Raw genomic sequence first — 22424 nt, forward strand, 5'->3', positions numbered from 1 at the left:
TGTTGCTGGCTGGCTTGCTGGATTCATCTTTCTATTGGCTGATGCATATTTCTGGAATCATCGTCCTGCTGTCCTGGGAACTTGACATCTAGTGGCGAGAGATCAGATGACATCATCCCCTCCAGTAGCTTCCTTTCAGAGTACCAGGAGTAGGTCTTAATTACTCCATGCTCCATGTGCTGAGACATCTGGTTAGTGCAAACTATTTTCAGCTTTTTCAACACAAGAGTCACAAACTTTCCTCTGGTTTTCCAACCCTGGATGCACCACAGAAGTCACGAGTTTAATATGCTTTACATGTAATGTTTGTTTATTATGAATTTTACCTAATCTAGATTCAGTATATGCGATCAGGTTTCTGTGGACTATGAGATCTGATTTATGAGCGCTGCATATTTCTATGACACACCGTACCAACATCCTGATCACTGCCATACCCCATACCAGCATCCTGATCACCACCATACTAGCATCCTGATCACCATCATACTTCATGCCAATGTTCTGATCACCACCATACCTCATACCATCGTCCTGATCACCACCATACCTCATACCAACGTCCTGATCACTGCCATACCTCATACCAGCGTCCAGCATTTTAACGTATCAACTGATGAATTTTCAGATATATATTCCATAATTTGTAGACTCTATAACTTTCACACAGACTAAATAATATACTAAATAAAGTACTACACTATATATCAATTTCTGGGCTCCTGTTGTGAGCTTTCTTCCTTAGAAGTCCTTTTGGTCAAAGATTCCGAGTCTCCATTTGAGGGATCAATATCATTGCTACTATACCAGTAGCTTTCTGGTGAGTGCATAGTGGTGGTGGACTGTTTCACTGGATTTCACAGCACCTGCTTGGAACTGAACACGATACTACTGTGTCTTGCAGTGCCATGAACACATTGCTTGTTTACCCACATTAACTTTTTTTTGTCACTTTGATATTTTTTTGGATGGATTTATATTTGTTCATCACACCACATAGCTATATATTGACTATTTTTGCATATATTGAAATATCAAGGGAAAACGAGCGCTAGATCCATGTGACAGGAGCAGCTGGCATGAAAGGTAATCACCTCAAAAACCTTCTGTAACACACAAATATCATACACCATGCAGCGCTTAAATGGATCAACAATGTCCTTAATGAATATCAGTATAGCGTCTTTGTTTAAAAGAAAAAACAGGTATTCCACAATATTACAGATAGGTGAGGAATCGTGACAATATATTAGATAATAGTATGGTGACTTCGGTGGTAAATATAGCTGTAGAATGCACTAACCAGATAGTGCTTAATATCGCGCATATAATTGATGGAATTAGGTCATCTAAGGTTGGACATCTAGAGCTCGGATCCATTGATAAACACCACCAGGAATATTAGTATTTCAGCCAGTACATACGAGTGATGCGATCCAAATCCACCAGGGGGAGCCGGCAGTCAAGATGTCATCAAAGATCCACAGCTCAAAATCACAAATGTGTGTGATGTAGATGGAATCTCCCAGAGGGTGCCAGTGGTTAGCATGTCATCCCAAGGCCTCTTAAAAAGGTGGGCTCAAAGAAAAAAGAGCCCAAGCACAAAAAGTTCCATAGTGCAACACTGCTTTATTTAAATTGTGTATAAAATATATAATATAGTAACACACTTTAAATAGCCTATTGGCACCTGGCCAGATGCAGTATCCACGTGGTCGAGTCACAGAGAGCAACTTGTGCTCTCTGACATGCTCTCTGTGACTCGACCACGTGGATACTGCATCTGGATGGGCACTGGTGGGCACAGGTGGGTGGCACTGCTGGGCACAGGTTGGTGGCACTGCTGGGCACAGGTGTGTGGCACAGGTGGATGGCACTGCTGGGTGGCACTGCTGGGCACAGGTGTGTGGCACTACTAGGCACTGCTGGGCACAGGTGGGTGGCACTGCTGGGCACAGGTGTATAGCAGTGCTGCCAGTCAGTGACACCAGTCAGTGCCCAGCAGTTGTGCCAGTCAGTGCCCAGCAGTTGCACCAGTCAGTGCCGCCTGTCAGTGCTGCCTATCAGTACCCATCATCAGTGCCACCTATCCGTGCCACCTCATTAGTGCTGCCTATCAGTGCCGCCTATCAGTGCCCTTCAGTGCTGCCTATCAGTGCCCATCAGTGTCGCCTATGAGTGCCCATCAGTGCTGCCACATCAACGCACATCAGTGAAGGAGAAAAATTACCTGTTTGCAACATTTTATAACAGAAACAAAGAAACTTTTTTTTTTCAAATTTTTTGCAATTTTTTTGTTTCTAGCACTCGAAAATCCGTGCAGCCGCACCACCCGCACAGAGAAAGGTTCAGGTGCGGGCTGCATTTTCGGAAGAAGTGTGTGGCACGGGCAGGGGAGGCCATTCAAATTAATGAGCTCTCGTGCCCGTGCAAAACACACCTCGCACAGCCGCATGTATGTGAACCGGGGCTAAATCATGTTGAAATCCTGCTGAAACCTGCTTGCAGGTTGTTTAAAGTGGCAGTCCCATTATGATCTGTGTTTAACATTTCCAAACAGGAGCTGAAGGGCACTTTAAAGACTTAGAGAGAGATGTTTGAAGCTTGTCAAAAGCTTGCTGTTCACACTGCTTTTATAGAAGCTGATGACCTTGTGAAATAGGCCTTAGAACAGGTGTGCTCAACCTGTGGCCCTTGGAGCCCTCTGATGTAGCCCTCAACTTCAAACCAAGGAAGTGCATGCCTGGGGTTGGCAACCTGTTGACTGCAATCTGGGCTTTCCAACCCACCATCCCAGAACATCAGACAGCATTGAGCTGGCTCCAGGAGCAGAGAAAGCAAGGAGTGATACCAAGTGCATCTTACCAAGGACCTTTCTAGCAGCGTGGAGACAGAGAGCGATGCCAGCAGAAGCTAGAGGAGGAAAAGAAGGTCAGTGTATTAACTTGTTTCCGCCAAGCCACAGTGTTTTTACTGCGGCAGTACGGCACCTCTGCGCAGAGCTCCGTCTTTTAACGTCGCTCTGCAAAACAGGTAGGGGGTGCGCGCCCTACCCGTCCCGCCGATCGCGACAGCGGGTGTCCATCACTGGGTCTCGGCGGGTCATTACCCGCCGGGTCCCGGCGATTACGGGCAATCACTGACAGAGAGCACAGCTGCAGTGTTTACAGTGCAAGTCTGCTCTCTGTCAGTTCAGAGCATGCTGAACCTGAGAGAAGAGTTTATCTCTCAGGATCAGCATGTTCCTGTGAAGTACACACCCCTGCCCCCTAGTAAAACACTCCCCTCACACAGTTAACCCTTTCATTACCTAAAAAATGTTAACCCCTTCCTCCCCAGTGCCATTAGTACAGTATCAGTGTTTTGTTTTTTTTTGCACTGATCACTGTAGTGGTGTCACTGGGGATGTCAGTGACCCCAAGTCAGTTCCCCCCCAGTGTCAAAATGTCCGCCGCAGTCCCGCCATAAGTCGCTGATCACTGTCATAAATCGCTGATCACCGCCATATGTCGCTGATCGCTGCCATTATTAGTAAAATAAAAAAAAAATCCCAGTATCTTTCCCGCCATTTATAGACGCTATAACTTTCACATAAACCAATTAATTTACACGTATTGGGATTTTTTTTTCTTTCAAAAATCTTTTGTAAGAATTTTTGTTCGAATTTCACACTATTAGTGGGCCACAGCAGTGGCCGATTTTTGAGCAACCATCAAATTAGAGTGATCAGGCATGTTGGAAATTTTTTGAAAAACTAATTTCTAATCAATAAATGGAGACTCGTGCAAGAAATGTAATCAAAAAAGAAATGAGCATGAGCTGTAACCTGGAAAGAAGAGAAAATTCCTAGCCAGGAAAATTCTTTTCTGTAGCAACATGAAGTGAAATTAAAGGCTTGGTTGGTCGAATTTCGAAATCAAGGGTGGCACCAACGGATTACAAAATGCACAAAATTTCAGATTTTCTAAAGGAAATGAGTTCGGAATTTGACCCATGATTGGATTCCAAGCACAGCTGCTTCAAATTCTGGCTGCTCCAGTCTTAAGCTGGCCACACATGGGTCGAATTCCGAAAGAATTTTCTTTAGAATTTTCTTTAGAAAATCTTTTCTAAGAATTATCGTTCAAATTTTGCACCATTAGTGGGCCACAGAAAAGGACGATTTTCGAGCAATCATCAAATTTAAGTGATTTTTGAAAATTTTTTAAAAAACAAGCGAATTTCTAATCAATGATGGGAGAATCATGCGAGAAATCTAATTGAAAAAGAAATGAGCGTGAGCTGTGACCTGGAAAGAAAAGAACATTCTTGGCCACAAAAATTCTTTTCTGTAGCAACATGAGGTGAAATTAACCACTTGCCCTCCAGAGGATGTACCCCCCTTCCTGACCAGGCCATTTTTGTGTTAAGGCGCTGCGTTTAACGGACAATTACGCAGTCATGCAACACTGCACCCAAATGAAGCTTATGTCCCATGAATTGAGCTTTCTTTTGGTGGTATTTGATCGCCTGTGCATTTTTTATTTTTTGCGCTATAAAGAAAAAAGTCTGACAATTTTGAGCTAAAAACAATATTTTTGAATTTTTGCTATTAGCCACTTCCCGTCCGGCCGTTGTATATAAACCGCCGGACGGGAAGTGGCTAATAGCAAAAATTCTAAAATATTGTTTTTATCTCAAAATTGTCAGACTTTTTTCTTTATAGCGCAAAAAATAAAAAATGCACAGCCATCTAGAGCAGTGTGCCCGAGCCGACAGGGAGGAGAACTGTTTTGTTTACAAACAATTCTCCCCTCCCCGTTGGAGATGCTTGGCAATCTCTGGGTGCCGGCAAGTAATCACCGGCCAGGGCGTGATTTTGCGCATCCATGCCACCCTGTAGCAGTATATCTGCTATAGGGTGGACAGGAAGTTGTTAAAGGTTTATTGAGTCAAATTTTTAAACCAATGGTGGCACCATCGGATTACAAAACGCACAAAATTTCCTATTTTCTAAAGAAAATTCGTTTGGAATCCGACCCATGTATGGCCTACATTAGTAAATTCCCCTCAGTGACCAGAAAGATTACAGCCTCTATTTTTCTGTTAAAGCTGAACTCCAGGGAAACTGAATAAACAGATAAAACCTTAACTGGCCATACATGGGTCGAATTCCAAAAGAATTTTCTTTCTAAAATCTTTTCTAAGAATTTTTGTTCAAATTTCACACCATTAGTACACCACAGAAACAAGCGATTTTTCGAGCTATTATCAAATTTGAGTAATCGGGCATGTTGGACATTTTTTGAAAAACGAACAAATTTTTAATCAATGATAGGAGAATTGTGCAATAAATGTAACTAAAAAAGAAATGTCTACACCGGGGTAGGCAACTGTGGCCCTCCAGCTGTTGGTGAACTACAAGCCCCATCATGCCTCTGCCTTTGGGAGTCATGCTTGTAACTGTCAGTTTTGCATCATGGGACTTGTAGTTCTACAACAGCTGAAGGGCCACAGTTGGCCACCCCTGGTCTACACAGTCCTACACAAAAAGTGCGTAATGGAAAAGATAAGCAGCTGTACTAAATATAAACAAAAGGTGAATGATAAATACAACTTAAGTGCTATCGGTATTTATCATTCACCATTCACTTTTTGTATATATGTAGTATAGCTGCTTATCTTTTCCATTACGCAGTTTTTGTGAATATCTAGGCCAATTGAGCATTCACTTGATTCATCATTGATTTATTCCATTGGGGGGGCTGATTGCTCAGTGGTGCATTTATTTTACAATGATTTATTACTGTTTTTGTTGGTTTTCACACTTGTTGCTTCAGCTCAGCCAGGTGTTTATTATAGCTCAGACAGGTGTTTACTGCTACTGTGATTGTGTTTTATTTCTGATATACGTTTCACATATTTATTATTATTATTGCTTTTTACACTATATTCTTCAGCTCAGCCAGGTGTTTATTATAAGTTGGCCAGGTATTTATTGCTACTGGGAGTCGCTGTCCTGCAGTAGGCCCTGGATGGGGGGGTTGTTGCCCTGCTGTGGGTCTGCTGTCCTGCTGTAGGCCCTGGATGGTGGGGTCGTTGTCCTGCTGTGGGTCTGCTGTCCTGCTGTAGGCCCTGGATGGGGGGGTCGTTGTCCTGCTGTGGGTCTGCTGTCCTGCTGTAGGCCCTGGATGGGGGGGTCGTTGTCCTGCTGTGGGTCTGCTGTCCTGCTGTAGGCCCTGGATGGTGGGGTCAATGTCCTGCTGTGGGCCCACTGTAGGCCCTGGAGGGTGGGTCGCTGTCCTGCTGTAGGCCCTGGATGGGGGGATCATTGTCCTGCTCTAGGCACTGGATGGGGGGGATCGTTGTCCTGCTGTGGGCCCTGGGGGGGGGATCGTTGTCCTGCTGTGGGCCCTGGATGGGGGAGTCATTGTCCTATTGTGGGCCCTGGATGGTAGGGGTCCTTGTCCTGCTGTGGGCCCTGGATGGGGGAAGGGTTGCTGTCCTGCTCTGCAAAATTCCCCAAGAATAGTGCTGCGCTGCCCCCTAGTGACGGCGCTATATAAGTACCTGAAATAAAATAAATTTACTGGGAATGCTGAAATGCATTATAGTGTCCATTTTACCTCACACCTCGTTCTGCATTTAACCTTTAAAACAGTCAGTCCTCCATTCAGTAGCCATTTTTTCCTCCTGACTCCCCTACTTCTTTAATACTAGGTCTACTGACTGTCCTACTAGAAATGGGTCAGGTGGCACATTGTCCTATTCTGGTTTCATCATATCTCCCACAGGCCACAACATAGGTCAGCTATGACTTGGCCTTAGGGTCTGTCCATTTATGGATGAAAAACTGACACCCATGTATTTCTATGGACTAGCGGATGTAAGCTGATGATCATCTGTTTACATCCGTTAGTGTCTGCATCCGTTAACATCCATTTTTTCTTTGAACGGTAAAAAGCCCTATTTTCCTTCCGTTAAATAAAAACAAAAAAAAACGGAATGGACAAAAAAGGATGTAAATAAACAAACGGTCCGTTTTTACAATGGCAAAGGATGTAGAGAATGATGAGAAACGGATCCTTTTTTTATTTGAAAAAACATGACTGAACTGATTTAAAAAACGGAACGCCGTATAGTAGGGGCCTTAGAAGTCTGCATTCAGTTTTTCTGTATAAACATTGTTTGCAGTATTTATCTAAAAAATTGTCGGAACATGCCCCTAGTAATCCAATGACTGGTGCAAGCACGGTAAACTATTGGTAGTTTGTGGATCCTGGTAGAATGGTGGACTGGCCCATAAATATGAGAATCAGGCTGACGGAGGAGTCAGGTGGAGACTGTCAGTGCCTAGGAGGGGTCCCCTGGGTCGGGGGGGGGCGGCTCCAAGCTGGGCTCAGGCTGGCTCAGGAGGATACATTCAGCAATGATGCATGAATAAGATCGAGACCTGGAACAGCAGTGTGGGATGTATTTTTGGTGGAGTGGGCTGCCACACTGTAACTTTCTGCTGGTAGATAGACAGTAAAGCATCCTTGAATGCAGGTGAGCCTGTGATTGAATGGATAAAGACCTTCACATGATCTTAACAAGATGTAGAACAGGACCATAGGATGTATACAGTGATGATTATGAATTAGGAGGTACAAGCAAAATGAGAGGTGTGTGATAAAATGAACACTGTACTGAAAATCCATTGCCATACGTTGTCTGAAGAAAATTTGTCAAGATTGCTTACTTCAACAACATTTAGTGAGGTTGGGGTGCCATGCCATTTTATTGTTGACTAAAATTTCCTTTTTGGCCTTTGCTGATGAGGAACTTTTAGTGATGCATATACTGTATGTCTGCTTTAATGTTTGAATTTGCATAAAATGGAATCCTCTTGGGTTCAATGGACTACTTTCTTCTCTGCCGTGTTTTCATGTTCTCTTCAGGGCATTACATTTAATTTTCTGTGTTTACAGCCTTCCAGTAATTATTGCACTATTTTTATCACTATTTAAGACAATAAATGAGTCTGCCTTTAATATTAAGTTATTTTCATGCTTTTGAGACTTGGCTCCCCCACTTTTACCCCTAGCACCTGCATAGCACCTGCAAAAAAAAATAGGCTGGAGCCGCCTTTGTATGAAAGGATAGTAAAATGAGTAGAGGCATATCATTGAGCTGTGAATCTGCTCTCCTCTTATCAGCATGATCCCTTTTAGCACATGAGCCTTACAGAACAACAGACTGGCTCCTTGTGCTGCATTTCCTTCTCCCAGACTGAGCTCTGCTCTACAGAGACTGCAAGAGGCTGACACCAGGCCACATTCAAATACACTGCTCAAAAAGATTAAAGGAACACTTTTAAATCAGAGTATAGCATCAAGTCAATTAAACTCCTGTGATATTGATCTGTTCAGTTAAGTAGCAGAGGGGGTTGTTAAACAGTTTCAGCTGTTTTGGTGTTAATGAAATTAACAACAGGTGCACTGGGTGGGCAACAATGAGACGACCCCCAAAACAGAAATGGTTTTACAGGTGGAGGTTGCTGACATTTTTTTCCCTACTCATCTTTTCTGTTTTTCACTAGTTTTGCATTTGGCTAGGGTCATTGTCGCTACTGGTAGCATGAGGCGATACCTGGACCCTACAGAGGTTGCACAGGCAGTCCAACTCTTCCAGGATGGCACATCAATACGTAACATTGCCAGAAGTTTTGCTGTGTCTCCCAGCACAGTCTCAAGAGCATGGAGAAGATTCCAGGTGACAGGCAATTACTCTAGGAGAGCTGGACAGGGCCGTAGAAGGTCCTTAACCCATGAAGAGGTATCTGCTCCTTTGGACAAGGAGGAAAAGGATGAGCACTGCCAGAGCCCTACAAAATGACCTCCAGCAGGCCACTATTGTGAATGTCGCTGACCAATCAGAAACAGACTTCATGAGAGTGGCCCGAGGGTCTGACGTCCTCTAGGGGGCCCTGTGCTCATTGCCCGGCACCATAGAGCTCGACTGGCATTTGCTATTGAAAACCAGAATTGGCAGGTCCGGCACTGGCTCCCTGTGCTTTTCACAGATGAAAGCAAGTTCACCCTGAGCACATGTGACAGATGTGAAAGGGTCTGGAGAAACCGTGGAGAACGTTATGCTGCCTGTAATATCGTTCAGAATTACCATTTTGGTGGTGAGTCAGTGATGGTCTGGGGAGGCATATCCATGGAGGGACGCACAGACCTCTACAGGATAGACAATGGCACCCTGACTGCCTATAGGTATCGGGATGAAATCCTAGGACCCTTTGTCAGACCCTACGCTAGTGCAGTGGGTCCTGGCTTCCTCCTGGCGCACGACAATGTCTGGCCTCATGTTTCAAGAGTATGCAGGCAGTTCCTGGAGGATAAAGGAATTGATACCATTGAATGGCCCCCACGCTCGCCTGACCTAAATCCAATAGAACACCTCTGGGATATCATGTTTTGGCCCATCTGACGCCGCCAGGTTGCACCTCAGACTGTCCAGAAGCTCAGTGATGCCTAGCCTAGATCTGGGACGAAGTACCCCAAGACACCATCTATCGTTTCATTAGGAGCATGCCCCGACGTTGTCAGGCATGCATACAAGCACGTGGGGGCCATACAAACTACTTTGTACCATTTTGAGTTGCTGCAATGAAATTTCAGCAAAATGGATTTGCCTGCTGCATCATTTTTTCACTTTGATAGAAATAAAATCAACCTACAGAGGATTGAATTCAAAGACACCCCAAAAAATCAAACGATGGGACATCCTTACATTCCTAACACATTACCCAGTCCATATCAGTATAGATTTCCAGCATGATATTTTTCCCCATTGAGATCTGATGTGTTTTCAAAATGCTATTTTAATTTTTTTGTGCAGTGTACTTACACTATTTGTATAACAAAATACATTAAAGTGGTAGTAAACTCTTTTTTTTATACTTTTACCTACAGGTAAACTTATAATAAAGCATACCTGTAGGTAAAATTAATATCTCCTAAACGTGCGCCGTTTAGGAGATATTTGCTCTTTTTGGGAGTTGGCACATACGCTCTGACGGAATGACATACCTGTGCTAGTGCTATTCCTTCAGAGCACTTGAGACTTCCCGTGCATGCGTGGGAGTGACATTGCGACTCGAACAGCCTGACTGCCGGAACTGGCAAACCTGGAAGGCTGGGTGAGGATGGAAGCCTTTGCGGCAGTGACAGCGCACCGATGCAGGGCTTTGTTTTAAGGTAAGTTCTTCATAATGTGCTGGTATACATCGCATACTAACACATTATGGCATTACCTTGCAGAGGATTTCTTTTTTTAGTTACGGTTTACTACCGCTTTAAATAACATACCAATGATTACAGAGCTGCATTCATGCGGGTCCTTAATATCTGCTGGGAGTTCAGCTCTAAGCCTCCGCTGATTAACTTATACACCCATGTTTGATAATAGCACTTGGCAAAGTTCTTAATACTCTTTTGAGATGTATAATAAAGACATTGTTTCAGCTGAAATATCACAGAACAAAAATCACTTATTTTTGGTGCCTACTGTGAAATAGAAATCATTATACCTTTTAATGCAATACTACGGAAAGCAGCCATAGGCCATGTGACAAACTCCAAGACTGGCTTTTCCACAGAATTGGGGAGAGAAAGTGTTGACATGTCACAAACTGTAAATCATGGCTTTAATTAATGGAATGCATAAAGTTAAAAAAAAAAATGTGCGTTTTACAAGTCTGTTTCATACTGCGCAAATGTCCTCGAGATGTGGAGCATATGCAGGACAAAAACACAGCTGTGTAGACAGTCCGTTCCAGCATTTGTGCAGGTGTGTGTGTTTACACGATTGTTGACATCATCTGTGAATGCGTGTAGATGTGACCCTCACCGTAAGCATTTATACCGTTGTCACTGTGCCCAGAAAAACACATCGGCCCTGCACACGCCGTGTACTGCTCACATACACACAGCCTTGTCCTAGCACAGGGACTCTTCCAGTGGAGATATAGTTGTTGCTTGTGTCTGTCGATCTCTCAGCTGCTTTTGTGGCAGGTCGGGGTCCGGACAGGTAAGCTGACGAAATCTCTGGATGAAGAAAAGTATAAGCACTGATCAGGTTTGGAAATAATGTAGTAGAGATAGGGGCTGATGAGTAGTACAAGAAGGGGACTGAACCAGCCTGCTTTTGCTTTTTGGTCTACTTAGCAGGTCAAACCATTCGACAAAATACTTTTCTGTTGCCAGGGTTGTGCATTCTGCAAATGCAAGGCCTACATTTTTCCTGCTCCTCCACAGCAAAGATGGCTGCCTTGGGTAGTTGTGTTACCAGTGTCTGTGTGCACTCACACACCCATAGGTAACCTGCTCAGAGATGATGAGCCTGTTAAAAGGGCAGGCTATGGATAACTGAAAATAATTGCCTGCTTGGCTGCTGTGCCTTCCATACAAGCAGGTGCAGTGGATGGGAGCGCTGTGCTCAGTGATTCTGAATCTGCACTTTTAGCAAGCTCCACGTCACTGAAGAAGCTGGGCTTCTGCGTCTGCTTGTGTAACCGACACAGTGTCCAGGCAGGCAGCTTAGTAATGCTGCGTCTGTGGTTCAGGGTTACCAAGCTGCAGGATGGAATGGCATGGACACTTCAGCCTTGGTGCTGCCACCCACCATGCTGCATTAAGTGCCGCCTCAAGTGGCCTTGTGGACTGCAGAGCACTGTCTGTTGTGTATAACCATTTATTGCTTCTCACTGGCAAATGGAACAAAAGAATAATGGATGGACAAACTTGAGAGTTCTCCCTTTGTTTTATTTTAGGAGAAAAATTGAGGTATTTTTGCAAAGTTCATAATATAAGGGAAAATACACTGAAATCAATATGAAAGGTGTCATTGAACGACTAAAGAGAACAAAAGCAGCGCCTTCTAAGTGCAGCGTGTTAAAACCTTTCATTCTAAATGAGCAGTAAAAAAACTCACAAAACATATGATGATGACAGAGTTCTTTTAGTACTACAGTGTATCTGATGTGGTCCAGATTGTGGATCACTGTCCAGTGGTGTAGAGCCGAATGACAAGGCGGTGCTGGTGGCTCCTGGCACTTGCTATGGATTCAGGTACACCAGGAAGACGTACCGACATTACTTCTGGTCACCAGGGTAGTGGAGGGTGGCAAGCGTTTGGAGCATGCGTGCTCCGTGTTCAGGCCTGAAGTCCTGGGAGCCACCAATGCCGCCGTGTCATTCAGCTCTACACCACTGGACAGTGATCCACTATCTGGACCACAGCAGATGCACTGTAGTACTAAAAGCGCTCTTTCATCATGTTTTTAGTTTTTTACTACTCATTTAGAATTAAAGGTTTTAACTAGCTGCACTTAGAAGGCGCCGCTTTTGTTCCTTTGATCTCCCTACAGAGTTCCTTCTAGCTCTTCCTCAGCTGGCAGCCCTCAAGTAAAGCTAGTGTCTACAGACTTATATTCATTTCCTGAACACTTACTCTAAGATCATTTATCATTATTATATTCTTCATTGTTCTTGTTCCTTATCCATTACAAGGACCACACCACTCCTACCAGAGTGAACCAAATACCTGTTGCCATTACTGTTGTCACTGAACGAATAAAACTGTCATTAAAAGTGCCCCCTTGCAAAGAAGATAGCAAATACTCCCCCCTTCTCTGCGCCGCTGAACTTTGCTACAGTCGGGGTCAGATTTAGACCTTTGGGAGCCCAGAGCACTTCAGGTTCTGGGGGGCCCCTTATACACAGAGTTGGTTTACATTCTCAATGACTATCACACATTTTTAAAATGCATGACATAACGTCCTTCTGAGATCACGCGTTCACACATACATACAGTCATAGCGCTCTGTGTGGTTCGCTTGTTCACTTTTCACCTACTCTATAATGGTATGTAGTTACGTATTCTGTGACAGATATGAGAAACTCCAGCTAGATATTCTAGTACTTGTAGCTCTATAGAAGTTGGAGAAACAGCATTGGACGGCATGCTGGGACTTCACTCTAGACAGGGCTGTGGGGCAAACTAGGCTATTACCTCTCCAGGGCCCTAGTAGCCAGAATGGCAGTGGGTGTGGGAAGCTGGAATGAAGTTCATATGGGAGCCCCCCCAGTGGCGTATCATACATAGGTGATGTGCGGGCGCTGCACATGGGCCACGAGGGGGTAGGGTCCACTGTGCTCCAACAGACACTGCACCCATGGATGAGACGTATCAGACGCTACAGCTGAGGTGTGGCTCTGGGGACCTTAATGTAGGGGGGCTCTTGGAAGCATGATGTAAGGGGGGCTCTTGGGACCCTGATGTAAGGGAGCTTTAGGGACCCTGATATAGAGAGCTATGGGGACCCTGATGTGGAGAGGTGACTTTGGGGATTCTAATGAAACAGGGAATCTGGGGACCCCGTTTTAAGGAGGGGGGACTCTGGGGACCCTGATGAAACATCGAACTTTGGGGATTCTAATGTAAAGGGCAATTTGGGGGCCCTTCTGTAGTGGAAGGAGCCTGGACCAAATACCCATCGCCATATACTCCGCAATCCTCTCCTTCACATACTACCCACCAGCATACACTCAATATCCCTCTCCCTGCACATACTACCCACCTCCATAAACTCACCCCTCTCCCTGCACATACTACCCACCTCCATAAACTCCGTACCCCTCTCCCTGCACATACTATCCACAGCCATACACTCCGTACCCCTATCTTGTACATACTACCCACGCCATACACTCCCCTCCCTGAACATACTATCCACCGCCATACACTCCATACCCCTCTCCCTGTACATACCACAAACCTACGCACTATGTAAGTCTCAGACTCTACTTAACCACACCCCTTTTAAGCCACGCGTAAGGGCCCACTTTTGATCTTGAACACGGGCCCACTGACTTCATGATACACCTCTGGGGCCCCACTTTATATTTCCCTGTTGAGACCTCAGCATAGTAAAATAAACAATTTTCTGCTTATCAGCGTTGCATCTTCCATTTTGTATTTTTTATGGACTAATGCAAAAATGACCAGTGAATATCATCTTGAAGGGTGAATCTTATCTTCTTGGATTCTCTGTAACTCTGTATGTAAGCCCTCACTTCAGCAAAATCTAGATGCTTTGATATATAAAAAGAATATGGTGTAGCCATCTTACCTGTGCCAACGGCCCTTTAATGGTTGCGACTTTATAGCAAACCCACAGCGGGATGCAAACCATGGAGGCAATTGCCAGAAGCCAGCCGACAGCATCTCCCCACCATGGGTATGTGTAGCGTTTATTATACTGTAATGGAGTGTACTTCACCAGGGAGAAGATGAACGTGGCCTGGAATAAGGTAAAGGATATGAAAAGGTGTGAGCTGGCAGTCTCTCAAACTTTTTTAACAACTAGTACTTAACTGAACCATGGTACCCACCCCCTACATCACAACTACCTCCCTCTCACCAGGCAAACAGCAGGAGTAGCAAACAGCCAGCAATACTTAATGAGGGGCAGAGGCCTGTACCCAATCATGTGCTCCACATTGTCATAGAAGTTATCCGCACCTGTATAGAGATAGATAGATACATACTTTCATTTTTTCATAAACATATATTGTTTTGTCATACATTTTGCCCGTTTGGCCAAGGATGTAATAGAAAAACCTAGATAGATAGATAGATAGATAGATAAAATTTAGGTGTAACCAATCAAGTCATTAAAGCTGTTGTCCATGTGTCATTAGAGTGTCATTAGAGGGTACCTGTCATTAAACAGCAGAGATATATACTGTGATAATACTCACCATACACCCAAGCAATACACAGAGTCTCGAAAATAGCTACAAACAGCAGACACATCCCACTGGCCGCGTAATAGTCAAAGAGCTGGAAGACATACATGCCACCCTACAAAAGAAAAGGTGACAATAAGGCCAAAAAATGATGGCAATGTACTAGTCACTGGGAAGAAAGAAGGTTGGGTAATGGTTTGAATACTCTGTACTAATACAGGGGGTGCCCAAGATTATAATTGCAAAATATTTGACAGAAGGGAGTGTAGGAAATTTTGAAATAAATGATTGCTTTGTATATTAGGTTGCATATGGTTAGGTTTAAGGTTCAATCATGATTCTCAGAACAGATGAAAGATTTTGACTGTAGGCAACAGGTTTCCATTAAGCCATTTTTTTATCATTTGAAATTTTCAAATATTAAGGTAAATAAAATTCATAATTTTGGTGGTGATTATAAATTATTAGCTCAACTTCCTACCTTAAATTCCAATCCTTACCCCACCACCCCATCCCTCATACCTCAGTTAGCATGACTAGTCCAATGAGGAAGGAGAAAATGCAGACCACCAGGATCAGTAGCTCCCGTCGATTCTTCTTACGGAATGTGCTGGGATACATATCTACCAAGGAGGTCACTAGGCTCTCTACACACACAAACTAAGCCAGGAGGAACAAAGCAGAAAACAGACTCAGTTTCAGTGACGAAAGACTGCAAATGGTAACAGTGAGGCAAAGACAGGGGCAGATGTACCATTTGCAGAGACTATGCAGCTGCACAAGGGCGCTCTGGGAGCCTATTTTTACTAGTTGTGGGTGAGTGGGTGCTAGAACCTCTCCCACCTAGATCTGGACAGTGCCACATCTAAGACAAGTAATAAATAAAAGACTTTCTTCATAATGACCTAACTGTCCATTTGCTTTGTAATATCCAAATAGTAATGGTTAGTTAGAATTTCTTTCACTTAGTAAGTGAGCAGTTTACACAATGCTTTATATGAGTGAACTGCTCCAGCATAACATTGAAATCACTTTATTTGGAAATCAGAATGTGGCTTTTCTCATTTGCGCTTTGTACCCCAGAGAAGGGGGCCTTTCTACTGAGCACTGATGGGAGTATAGGAGGAGGTTAAGCAGGAGATTCTTTATCTTATACAGAACGCTTCTCCAGAATGATACCATGCCAACTGTAAGTGAAAAGGGTGTTCCCTGTTTCACCTTAGATGGATGTCATGGACCACAAAAGAGTTCAGTGTAACAAAATCTACTCTTCATATCTATCTATCTATCTATCTATCTATCTATCTATATAAGTAAAGTAAAACTAAAGGCAATTTTTGTTTTCATTTTAGATAGAGTAAGATTATTACTTTTTTTCCAAAATGAAGGAATCCCTGGTTTTCACCAGGTCACCAAAACTCATGCCGCATTGGAAGATTTCCCCTCTATCACTGTTCTAATGACAACCCAAAATTTAAGATTTTCTTTTACTTTCACGATCAATGATAACAGTCACCAGGACAAATAGAGAGGGTGACTCTTTCTTACAGGGGCTCAAACAACAATGAAACCCTGACAGGTGTTCTAATCCCTCTCCATTCTATCCAAAACATAAAAAGATGTTTTCCCTTTAGTATACTTTAAATGGTAGTGTTAACCTCCCCCAATTGTTTTCCTATCATGCAGAATGAACAAATAATTTGGGAACCCAACAGCAAGTGAGTGACATCTTCATTATGAATTTGTGGTATGAACACAAACCACTTCTTTATAATCTCACCGATTAGGTCTATAAAAGGCATACGAAATGGGAAAGCAAATTAGCCCACCCACGTCTAACTATTACTTAGTTCCCTAAATTATCATCTGTCATTTCAGGTAAAAGACACCCCCAGGGAATGAGACAGTTTATAAGGAGAATAATGGATTCTTACATACCTGGCTGTCTAGTCCCAGCAGAATGACCATGATAAAGAAAAAACAGGCCCACAGAGGAGAGAATGGCATCATGGAGACGGCACGGGGGTAAGCAATGAATGCCAGTCCTGGACCTGCAGACCAAGGACATGTTTAGAAGAAGAGTTCATTTACAACATGGCAACTCACCTTTAGTGCTAAGAAACCATAGTTTACCCAGTTAGTTTTCTGCTTTAAACCTGAACTGTGAGCTTCTCTACCAAGTAACATACACATGCTTATAGTCCGCGTACCTCAGAAAAGTCACGCTGTCCTCTTCCATGCTCTTCCTCTCCACATAAAACAAATAATAGCCCATAATGGCCTTGCCCATTTTCTGAGTTTATATATAAAGGGATTGTAAGGACATTTTCACCCCTAATGAATGGCTGCTGTAGAAAGCGGGATACTTATTCCCTGGGTCAGAGAGGATGGAAGGGATTACGACCAGGCTGGTCAGTGTCACAGCAAACAGGCTAGTGGTTCAAAATAGCTCAATAGTGGTGACATGGGACACTCATTATATTCAACCATCTTCCTCCATTACAATTGCGCATTCACAGCAAGATCTAACGCAAACATCCAACTGGCAGGCAGGACATCCATATAACCATCTTAGGCAGAGTTTCTTGTTGAGGAGAAAGGTCATCCATGCTGGATAACTGACCTCCTCAGCAACCCCTTCTAATTTTGCAGGCTACACCTACATCATGTGGGTGCCCTGCAATTTTATTTTGACAGAAGAGAGGTAAGTAAAAAACAAAAAGGTAGTATCCTCCCTTAATGCCCCATGTACGTTGGAGGAAATAACGCGTGTGATTAGCGCACTAAGAACTTCCACAGCACCGGGCCCTGATGGGTTTACCACCAGCTATTATAAACATTTTGCTACTACACTTGCTCATTTTTTGCTGTTGTTGTTCAATCATGTTTTGCAGGGCGGCAGGTTCCCTGAGGAGATGCTGTTGTCTAATATGTCTCTTTTGCCTAAACCCTTAAAAGACCACCATCTCCCCCAAAACTATAGACCTATTTTGGTAATGAACAATAAACTGAAAATTTTTAGCCGTATTCTGGCAGATAGGTTGGCCTCAATTATACCCACTTTGGTTGGGCCACTGACCGGATCCCATACCTAGGTATCTACCTCACTCCCAACTTTTAAAAACTATTTACCATTAATTACCCACAGTGTGTGTCTCGCCTTGCTACTCTTTTGAAGGTCTGGCATGGGTACCCCATTTCATTCTTGGGCAGAGTCACAGCAGTAAAAATGAACATCTTGCCTAAATTACTTTACTTATTTAGGTCACTCCCTATCTTAGTCTCGAAGGCATTCTTAGATCGTTTTCAACGAATGATTAATAATTTTATTTGGCGTAATAAACGCCCTCGTTTTACCTCATCGGTCCTATACCAATCGCAACGGACGGGAGGCTTTGGTCTCCCCAATTTCTGGTTTTACTGCCTGTCGACCCGTTTTGATATCTCAATGGTCAACTATCAATTCCCAGATCCCTTGGATTAGATTTGAATCCCAGTCTATCCGTCCATACTCTCTTCCAGGCATATTTTGGTCAAAAACGCCCCCCCCCCCCCGTTTATTATTGACTTATAATTCTATTGTTGCCCAATCGCTAATGCTTTGGTCCTGATATAAATTTAAATTTAAGCTTATCTCCTCTATCCCTCCAGGTTCATCATTTTTTGGTGACCCGAATTTTCCTATAGCATTCTCATCCCCATAGGCATTTCGTTGGTGGTATGATAGATCCCTCATCAGGTTATGTGACTTTCAAAGGGGAGGGTCTTATGTCACTTTTGAGATGCTTTGTATACTTTTTGACATCCCGCTCAGAGAATATTATCATTATCGACAGATTAGACATTTTTTCCTCCCACATTTTTGTCTGATACCTTCCTCCCCGATCTCACTTTTCGAACATATTAGCCGTGACTCTCCCAGGGGTAGGGGTATAATTTCGGATTTGTATCGCCAATTTCTGGTTGCTGCCTTCCCATCTCCCCACAGGCATTCTCATCCCCACAGGCATTTCGTTGGTGGTATGATAGATCCCTCATCAGGTTATGTGACTTTCAAAGGAGAGGGTCTTATGTCACTTTTGAGATGCTTTGTATACTTTTTGACATCCCGCTCAGAGAATATTATCATTATCGACAGATTTGACATTTTTTCCTCCCATATTTTTGTCTGATACCTTCCTCCCCGATCTCACTTTTCGAACATGTTAGCCGTGACTCTCCCAGGGGTAGGGGTATAATTTCGGATTTGTATCGCCAATTTCTGGTTGCTGCCTTCCCATCTCCCCCCCTTTATAGACAGAAGTGGGAAGAGGATGGTGATGTCACCTTCTCTGATGAGGATTGGGAGTCCATGGTGGATAATATATGTAAGAGCTCTAGATCTCTTTCTGTCCGGGAAACTGCCCTCAAAATATTAACCAGATGGTATTATACTGTATCTAGATTACATGTCATGTTTCCAGGGACGTCCCACCTTTGCTTCCGGGGCTGCGGCCTTACTGGTACCTTGGTGCATATATTTTAGGACTGCCCAAGCCTCTCATTGTTATGGCGCAAGATCTCGGATGAGGCCTCTGCTGTGGCAGAGGCCCCGGTGCATCTGTCTATGGAGTCTTGCCTACTAGGAGCCCATATCCTGGGAGTCCGAATTAAGATTATGAGGCTAATCCATACCATCTGTATATCTGCCCTATGGGCTATAGCCCTACATTGGAAGTCCCTCATGGTACCATTGGCCACAGTTCTGAATAGAATTAATGCAGTGATGCTCATGGAGAGAATTCATTACACCTTACTGGATAAGATGCACTTATTTGACAGAAAATGGGAAGTCTGGAGAACTTATAGGCATTTACTATCTGGCTAATGTCCACTCATATTTTGGTTGATTGAGTCATTTTTCTTGGAAGCTATATAGCGTTACATACCCCTCTACTTATACTGCTCATGTACTTAATTTCTCTTCTATTTTTTTCCTTTTTTTTTTATTTTACATGGCTGTACCACTTGAAATATGCATTACAGATGTGCCTTGTTCTTGTTGTATGCTTTACTTGATACTGTACTGCCATTTTGTAGTATATGTCTTGACAAAAAAAACTAAATAAAAACGTTTGTAAACAAAAAAAACAAAAAAACAAAAAGGTGTTGCAAATCAAGATAGGGAAGGTTTATGATATAAATTAAGACACGCCCAAAAAAAGGACTTTAGGGACCCCACCCTCCCCCCACGTGCCCCATGTGACAGCACTTGGACTTGTGGACTGGCTGCTCAGCTCCTGACTAAGCTGCATTGTGGGAGGAAGAAGAGAGGATGTGAATGTTGTTATTATTACTACCTGCTAACATTCTAAAAACGGTCATTGTAATTCTTATGTACATAGGAGCAGGCAATTGAGTTTATCACATATGCAGGTTCCACTTTGTGCTGCTGATACATGGTTTGGCTATTCTGATTCTCTCAGTGGGATAAAGCAGAACTGTAAATTTTATAATCTGTATGAAGTCAGGCAGCTGACAGGCAGCAGAACTCAAGTGACATCTCACCCCCAGACCCAGACAAAGTGGGTCAAGCTAAAAACTCTTTTTTAAATAACCCTGCAGAGTTGTAATATAGTTCCAATTTTTGCAAAAGCCTAATCACAACCTATATCGTAATGTGCACCTTCCTTGGCCTAAGTGCAGGTTCCTGAAGTGCCCACATATTCTTCACTTAGTTTTTATAAAACAACTTCCGTGTGCCTTAGTTCCCAGGATACTAAACCAAGGCTGACTTCAGTCCAAGTCAAGATTAACTTACTCCGCCAAGCTAAACCTGTCATTCAAGTGTCAGATGCTAGAGCCTCTACTGCCCACTGAAGTTCTTTCCCTGAAAACTACTAAAAGTGTATGTCTGCTTTTGCATCCAAACTGGGATAACACCTACTTTATATTCATTACATTTTCCTATTCACATAACATAAGGGCCCATTCAAACTTCCCTGGAGAGCTGCCGCACACTAAACCACAGCAGTTTAGTTTGAGGCAGCTGTCCGTTCTGGCTGCAGTGAGCTGACAGTAGGGGGCGCATTTCAGTGCATCACATAGTTCCTTTTTTTGAAGTGCACAAATTGAAACTTTATTTATGTCACTGTACAGCAGCACGGTGCAATGCTCTGCTGTACAGTGACATGCAATCCTGTCCTGTAAGCTGATAAAAATGCAGCATGTTTGAATTTTATTGCAGCTCACTGCACCTTACCTCTGGGCTGTGCTGCAGTGTGAACAGAATAGAAAACCATTGTTTTCTATGTGTCCTAGCGGTTGCCTGCTTTTATCCAGTTCAGTAAAATGCAGTTCACAGCACTGTGTGTGAACAGAGTCTTAAAGGGGAACTGAAGTTCCCTTCTAGCAAACAGTGAGCAGGCAGGCTTTCGTCTTCTTGCATGTCTCTTCTGCATTAAAACATCCATACCTGCCAGCTTGCTGTTTTCTCTGGCCCTGCAAACTGAGATCTGCACAGCTTACATCACTGTGCCGGTCTCTGAGTGCCTGAATGACGGACTCCTGTGCATGTGAAGGAATGATCATCCTGCGCTGGCCAATGAAGAGGCCTAAAGACTGGCACTCATATGAAGATCTCAGTGCTGGCAGGGGACCATTGAACAGGTGGGTATAAACCCTTCAGTTCTGGTTTAATCTCCTTCACTTTGTCACTTATCTTCACACTGCCTCTATCCTAAGCAATAGAAGCTGCTATAGTGTCCTAAGTAAAAAACTGTTTTAAAGTAACAAACTAGAAAAGTAAGATATATTTAAATATATATATTTTTAGGTATACTGTGTAAATAAGAACACATAACCAACATAGAGTGGGAGGTTCAACAATGTGTTTGCAAAGGTGGAAATACATTTTAAGGGAAAACAATGCAACTAGGAGGGATGTATTAAAGTGTATTAGATCAATTTTTCTGAGCCCATGGGTTGTATGCAGGCTGTAGGTTGACATACTCACCAGACTCTGCCACTTCAGATATTGGCACCCCTTGCTCTTGTGACATGAAACCCAGAATGGAGAAGATTGCAAAACCTGCCACAAAACTAGTGCCGCTGTTAAGAAAGCACAGAGCAATGCAGTCCCTGGCAAAAGAAAAAAATAAATCTGATATAACTGCTACAATGTGACAAGGCAATAAGCAAATATCTGTCAACCATGGATATGCAGACATTCAAAGCCACACAGGTCAGACTGGCATCTTCCAGGTCACATATGGCCCTATAGCTCCTTCCATGTGATCAGCTGGAGACCCTTTCACATTATAAAAAAGTTTCAAACCAGAATGTAAAAAAAAAAAAAATAGAATGTACCCATGCCACTGAATGATATTCCATTGCCGAGGAATTATCTCCACTTCCTGGAGTGTCACTCTCCTGGGTCCCCCACAGTTCTCAATGGTTCCTTCTGCTGACCTCTACATCACTGCAGGACAGTATTGATTTTGAGGTCAGCAAAGGAAAGTGAAGTGATAGGAAATCACCTCCTATGTAGTTGCCACCAAAACTAATGTAGTGTTGAAATTGAAAGATTACCCCTCTATTCCTATTTTGGCGACAGTTGTAAAATGTTGGATTTCACTTCCCTTTCTTTCTCAAAGACAATGATCA

At 43.3% G+C, this 22424-nt stretch overlaps 1 protein-coding gene across 1 annotated transcript in view; it reads right to left on the reverse strand.

The window, feature by feature from the left end:
* Positions 1-10538: 10538 nt before the first annotated feature.
* The window catches only part of SLC6A13 (solute carrier family 6 member 13), a 92655-nt gene continuing 80769 nt past the window's right edge, over positions 10539-22424 (reverse strand). Inside the window, exons 10-16 of the mRNA XM_089671764.1 lie at positions 21775-21899; positions 16719-16831; positions 15303-15440; positions 14793-14895; positions 14453-14553; positions 14162-14332; positions 10539-11075 (exon numbers count right to left, since the gene is read on the reverse strand). Of these exons, the coding sequence (XP_089527890.1) occupies positions 10968-11075; positions 14162-14332; positions 14453-14553; positions 14793-14895; positions 15303-15440; positions 16719-16831; positions 21775-21899 (859 nt within the window). The 3' untranslated portion in view covers positions 10539-10967. The remainder of the gene's footprint in view (positions 11076-14161; positions 14333-14452; positions 14554-14792; positions 14896-15302; positions 15441-16718; positions 16832-21774; positions 21900-22424) is intronic.

Source organism: Staurois parvus, unplaced genomic scaffold, assembly GCF_062004578.1.
Source record: "Staurois parvus isolate SC_StPar_1 unplaced genomic scaffold, SC_StPar_1.0 ptg000114l, whole genome shotgun sequence".
Taxonomy (NCBI): domain Eukaryota; kingdom Metazoa; phylum Chordata; class Amphibia; order Anura; family Ranidae; genus Staurois; species Staurois parvus.